This window comes from Mastomys coucha, unplaced genomic scaffold, assembly GCF_008632895.1.
Source record: "Mastomys coucha isolate ucsf_1 unplaced genomic scaffold, UCSF_Mcou_1 pScaffold16, whole genome shotgun sequence".
NCBI lineage: Eukaryota > Metazoa > Chordata > Mammalia > Rodentia > Muridae > Mastomys > Mastomys coucha.
In genome coordinates, this window is record NW_022196898.1 from 69,916,021 (window position 1) to 69,922,679 (window position 6,659).

The 6,659-nt window shown below is 36.4% G+C and overlaps 1 protein-coding gene and 1 long non-coding RNA gene across 2 annotated transcripts in view; one reads left to right on the top strand and one right to left on the bottom strand.

The window, feature by feature from the left end:
* The window catches only part of Gclm (glutamate-cysteine ligase modifier subunit), a 20,586-nt gene extending 18,899 nt beyond the window's left edge, over nucleotides 1-1,687 (top strand). The window contains exon 7 of the mRNA XM_031375331.1: nucleotides 1,005-1,687. Within this exon, the coding sequence (XP_031231191.1) occupies nucleotides 1,005-1,174 (170 nt within the window). The 3' untranslated portion in view covers nucleotides 1,175-1,687. The remainder of the gene's footprint in view (nucleotides 1-1,004) is intronic.
* LOC116093718 overlaps nucleotides 1-6,288 on the bottom strand; it is a 13,155-nt gene extending 6,867 nt beyond the window's left edge. The window contains exon 1 of the long non-coding RNA XR_004119812.1: nucleotides 1,718-6,288. This is a non-coding gene — a long non-coding RNA (uncharacterized LOC116093718). The remainder of the gene's footprint in view (nucleotides 1-1,717) is intronic.
* Between the last annotated feature and the right edge of the window lie 371 nt (nucleotides 6,289-6,659).

Genomic DNA, 6,659 nt, shown 5'->3' on the forward strand with positions numbered 1-6,659 from the left:
AAAAAAAAAAAAAAAACCAAGAAAAAGAAAAAGAAAAAGGCAACAAATGTTGTCTTAAGTGTGTGCTGTGATAAAGGTACAGTGCTGTTAAATGGAAATATTATTGCTAATTTAAAACATACACATCTTTATTTTTGTCTCTGCAATAGTGGAGTTGTAAACCAGTTGGCAGGATCCTATGCAAGAGCACAAGAATGAACTAAACCATTTCTTTAGATGGCACATTTTTGTTTTTGTTATTTTAAAGAAAGCAATGGATATAACGCTTTGATGAATATACTTAAATATTGTGCTGTGGCCAAAGTAAAAGTTCAAAGTAGTAAAAAAAAAAAAAGATTTCCTTTTGCCAGTGATGAGAAATGTGTTATGATATATAACGAATAAACTAATGGAGGAGTTAAATGGTGTGACTTCCAGTCCTTCTGTGGTTGCACCTTTTTGCACTTACTAATATTTTTCCATGTAATTAAGTATAATGTGTGAATCCCTCCCCCTCTCTTGTTCGTGTGTGTGTGTATAAATGAACACATATCCAGAAAAAAATCTTGATGAAATACACAGTAATAGAAATACTATAAATAGGGTTAGGAATGATTTATTTTCTTTTTACTCTCTTGTATATTTCATGGTTGTGCAAATTCCAGTCTCCACTAACCAGAAGTTATGAGTTAAAATAGGCTAGGATATACATACATTCAATTTTGTTTGTGTTTTTTGAAATAGGCTCTCCTGCAGCCATGCTGGCCTGGAGGTCACTATGTAGCCACAAATGACTTTCCTTCTGACCCTCCTGCCACCTTCCCAAGTGTGAGGCACCACTGTGCCATCAGAGCTGTTGATTGGCTGGGGTGGGTAAACAAAACCAGGTGCATGCCTGCACCAGTCAGGTGCTCTACCAGCCGCTAATCCCTGGCCCTGGACTCAGTTTTGCTGTGTTTAAATGCTTACATACATAGTAAGGAGCTTCTGTCTTCAAACCTAACCCATTGGGGTTGTTGTTCTAGAACTGCTCTCTGAGGCGAGTTTCCAAGAAGCTCTTCAAGAAAGCATCCCTGACATTGAAGCCCAGGAATGGGTGCCGCTGTGGCTGCTGAGGTACTCAGTCATTGTGAAAAGCAGAGGAATCATCAAGTCAAAAGGCTACATTCTGCAAGCCAAAAGAAGGGGTTCTTAACTCATTGACCTGTATTTATCTGGAACATAAGATAAAAATTCATGATAAAATTGAGATGTGTAAAAAAAAATCTAGCTCCTGCTTAGAGTAAGCATCCCTGAGGTGTGAATGCAGTTGTTGGGCAGTGTGTTGAGTTCTGAGTACTTCCCTTGCTCTGCAGCAGCACGCTCACAGGAACCATTGCATTCTTTTCATTAAACTCTTGTTTTCTAACTGAAATCGTCTACAAAGAAAAATACTTGCAATATATTTCCTTTATTTTTATGAGTAATAGAAATCAAGAAAATTTGTTTTAAGAGATATTTTGGCTTAAGCATCAGGGTGATGTATATACATATTTTTTATTTCCAAAATTAATTGCTTCTTACTCTATACTTCTATAACTAAGTAACTACATTACAGTTGTTAAAACATCTAGATTTTTTCCCCCTGTCATTGGCAAAATAATCTATCTCAGAGTCACTATAGCAGTCTACTAGTAATGTAAATAAAATTCATTCTTTGATCTACGAATGGAAATTTAATCTGTGTGTTCTTGCTTACAGCGTAGCTATGAATTGGCCATGTGTTCTGGGTCATGTTTCTTCCATCTCTTATCTACAAAGGCAGAGTGTATCTGAGAAGGAGGCTTGATGTTTTAATTTTGTTGTTTAGGAGTTTCATCAAAGCAACTATTGTTGTTATCTTCAGACTCTTTGGAACTCTTCATGCACTCTCAGTGTGTTGCTGCTCATTCAAGAATATTCATTGAGTTGGTTGGACTCACACCACATGCTCAACACTGTGGGCTCTGGAGAGACAAATTAAGAATCAGTCAAGTAAAACTCTTGATCTCTGTACTTAACAATTACTGACAAGGAAGGGATAAAGCCAGGAAAGGCTGAGGGGAGGAAAATCATTTAGTTTTAATGTCATACTAGTTTAAAAATCGGAAAATGGCAATGAGGCTTTGATCCTTACATGTAGCATACTAAAGGGTCTTAGTCTATAAATGTGTGTCTGTAACCCAGTCTCAGTATGCCAATATTTTAAAACCATGGACTTTGTAAAATTAATTTTGCTCAGAAAATTTCAATGTAGAGAAAAATTAGAGTTCTATGTTAAACCAATACAGTAGGTCTTTTTCCTAAGTGAGACTTTTACTGATTGGATGGTATTCTCAACTAGAATTACGTGAAGATTTGCCCACTAAAACTTACAGAATTTGAACTGAAAGCCTATAATTATATAAACTGGATATAATGCTAAATATATAGGTAATGGTTAAATTTGGAAATGTGTGTGTTTTTATATAGCATATATCTTTAAATATATGTTGTTTTAAAAAATCTGTAGTGAGGTGTCTGAGCTACTCTGAAGGAAAACTTTAATATCTCCTTTATTGTTTTTAAAATCTAAGACAAATGTTTTTGAAGGGTTCCTTTAAGGACTTAAGAAAACCAAACTCTGCTTTGCTGAGGTGCCCAGATGTTTGTGAACGACGTCACATCTATCTCAACAGGCAGAAATATAGTATGGCTTCCTCTTGCGAAGGGATCATGTACAGGAGAAATTTTTATGTATAGAATTTTAAAGTGATTTTATTGTTGTTTTACTCCAAATCCTTACATTATTGGATAACCTTTAAAAATGAGTCTTTTTCAGGGCTGAAGAGATGGCTCCGTGGTTAACAGCATTTGCTGCTCTTGCAGAGGGTCTAGGTTCAGGTTCTAGCACCAACACAGTGGCTCACAAATATCTGTAACTCCAGTTCTAGGGGATCCAATGTCTTCTGCTGATCTAGTGGTACCAGTCACATATACGGTCGGTACACATATATACACACAGGTAAAATATACCACACATACATCTACATACCTGTGTCTGTCTGTCTGTCTGTCTCTTTCTTTCAAAAATACTCCCCTGAATAACTGTTTTAAAATGAAAAGCTAAGTTATTAGTAGTGTGTATAAAAGATGTATTTGAATGCAGTGACACAGATTAGAAAGATTTTGTGGGTAATTTTTAAGTAAACATTTTAAAAAGGTTTTAACTTACTACATTGCCACAATTGAGTGGTACCTTATTTGGCAGTGCTCTGTGACTTGGGATTCATTCCTCGTATTTACCTTAAATTCCACCAAAGAAACTGTCAGAAGGACAGAAGAACATCAGAAGGACTGAGGTCTCTTATAAGCTAGGTTCATATGCTATAAAGTTTGAAGACCTTTTTGTTTGTTTTTTTGAGACAGGGTCTCTATGTAGTCCTGGTTGTCCTGGAGCTTGCTGTGTAGACCAGACTGGCCTCAAATAGAGATCTGCCTGCTTCTGCCTCTCTAGTGCTGGGATTAAAGGTGTGTGCCATCACACCCTGCCTGATGAGCATTTTGATGGCAGAACACGAATGCAGCATCCATTTAAGGATGAACAGTGCTAGAACGTGAATCAGAACTAGCTACTAGCTAACAGATGTTCAGTCCTAAAAACAGTCATCTGGACCTGGGAGTTTATGCTTTCATTTGCTTGTCAGTGATGGGAACGTCTAGGATCTGGAGAACCACATTAAATTTGAACTATTTGAATTTAAGCAGTATTTTGAAAGTAAACTATGAATGATTCTTAAGTGAAAACTGAAGTTACTTTGTATTGCATAGGCAGTTCAGATTTTCTGTGAAAACCATAAAGCTATTTTGTCTACTTTGCATGAATACATCCGACTTTTCTATATCAGGGCCAAGTAGTAACTAAAACATGGACCTTGCTTTTCAAAGAGATAAGAGTTCTAAGGCTCATTTTATATATTATATATATTGTATGTCTTTATCTAAAGTGTTTCCTTCTGGGCTTCCCACCAAGTATTTGACCTTTGAGATGTAAGCAACTGATCACTGATGTATACTGGCTGGCAATTCATCCTTCCGCCAAATGTACATATAGAGAACTGTGAAGCTTTTAAAAGAATTTAAATCACTTGTACAATTTGTGTTTTTATTTGCAAATACATCAGCTTTTGACCCTAAACCTATTTTTTCCAACACTTAATTTCCAATGCTTCAAAATCAACTCCCTCTCTTTTCAACATAAAATTGATGAAGGAATATATGGCAGAGTTTGAATTTTCAAAAATAAGTAACAATATTTTTATAGTTTTCAGATTTAGGGAAGCAGAAAATGGAAGTAATTAACTATTCTTATGTGTCTATAGTAGTATATACTAAAACAATATAAGGCATTATTAAACATAATTTTTATTTTGCTTATATTACTTAAAAATATGAGTTGTATGTTTTTAATTTGGGTTGTTTGCATAATGGGAACATCCTAAAAGCATTAGTGATTTTAAACCATTTAAATTCGAACACTATGGTTTGAAAATAAATTAGTTATTTGAAAACTATCTAACCCATAAAACTATTCATTCACTCAGCAGTGTGCTGTGTGTTATGCAATATGCTACAGATGGGCACATGAACAATCTTTAAAAAGTTTACAGTACATTCACAGGGAGGAGAGCAGTAGAAAAAGCTACTTGGTTGATGGTAGAAATGAAAAGATTGGGGCAGAGAGAAAGAACAAGACTTTGGTAAAGGTTTAATTTTTAGAGTCAGGTTGGGACAAGGTGTGCTGAACATTGTGGGTAGAGATTCCTCTCTGCCTGATTTGTAAGTATTTTATCAAATGATGACAAATTTATATGTAAGCATATGGGTACAATGAAAGCATCCTCACATCTTATTCTGGGACTGGGGAGATGGCTCCATGGACACCTCCGACACAAGCATGAGGATGGGTGTGGATCCCCAGCATCCACATAGGAAGCCAGGCATGGCAGTGGAGTGGTAAGAGCTACTTCCCAGAACTGGGAAGCAATCAGCTCTGCCAATCATCAAGCTTCAGGTTCACTGAGATTCTATCTCAAAAATAAGGTGGCAGAGGAATTATAGCCAGTGAAGATCTCTGGTCTGTGCATGCATGTATGGGCATACAAGTACACGAACAATTATACATACAAAAGGCTTGATGGTCTGTTGGGTAAGGCTGGAAAAGAATGTAGAAGAGAATAAAGATTGTCAACACTTCCCTCCACACACTCAAAGTTAGGATATGGTTGTATGTCCATTGCCAGAAAATTAAAATGTGTTTTGTTAGCATGTATGTCATATATGGTTTTGGTATGTTCACCTTCCATTATTTTAAGATGGTTCATATCTTAATTATTACTATAAGCTCTTTTCCCTTTCTTTGCTCAATCCTGATTCTTGCACTGTGCTCATTAAATTGGACCCCCCCCCATATCCTTAGTAATTTTTTTCACCAACATTTTGGGAATAGTGTTATGGTTTGGATCTTAAATGTCCCATAAAGGGTCATGTATTGGAGACTTGGTCTTCAGCTGATGGTGCTGTGGGGGTGTGGTAGAAACTTTAGGAAGTGGGGCCTAGTAGAAGTTAGGTCACTGGAATTCTTGAAGAGGGGTAGGGCCCTGGATCCTCTTCCCTGTATGCATCTCATCTTCCATGTGGTGAACAGCTCTGCTGTCACATACTCTACCATGATACTTTGTCTTGCCATCAGCCTAAAGGGACAGAGGTAAGTGGCATGGACTACATACAAGCTTTGAACTATTAGCCTAAGTAAATCTTTGAGGTTAAGTCAGAATTTTGTCACACTATCAGACAGATGACTAGCACATGCAGTATAAAGTTCTGCTTGTCTGAAAATGGATTTCATATTCAGCCTTTATTTGTAATGGTGCTGGAGATTGAGCCCTGGGCCCCACAACTACAAGGCAGGCCCTTACATACATAACCCCCGCTCACATGATCATTTACATAACTCCCTCAGCATCTAAAGAGAGTGCTCCATCTATGTCCAGAGAATGCACGTTCTTGCAGATGAACATCTAGATTTTTCTTCCTAGAAACAGATTGTCTTCCCTCTAATTTTTTTAATTAACATTTTCTATTTATTTTAGTGTTAGTGGCATAAAACAAGGAAATGAAAACTTTAAAGCTTCCTTACAAAAACACTAACTCCAAAATATTATTCTGATGAACACAAGTGAACTTAAAATTAAAACTCTTTTCCTTGACTTCTTTTGTTTGTTTGTTGACTGATTGAGACACAGTTTCTCTGTGTACCCCTGGCTATCCTAGAACTCACTATGTAGACAAGGCTGGCCTTGAACTCAGAGATCCACCTGCCTCTCTGCCTCTAAACCACTGGGACTAAAGATGTGCCCCCCCCCCCACCAATTTGGCTTTTTAAAGAAAATACAAAAACAAAAAACTTGCAAATATTTGAAACATAAAAAAATTGGACAAAATTTTCTGAATTTGTGTTTGAAAAGATACTGTGAAGATAATGAAAAGACAATTCCCAGAATAGGTAAAAATATTTAGAGACCCTATCTGATATTCAGAATATGTATAAATCTTATAATTTAGTAAGAATGCCTAATAAAAATACATGAAAGATCAGTACAGCCTTTTCTCAAAAAAAAAAA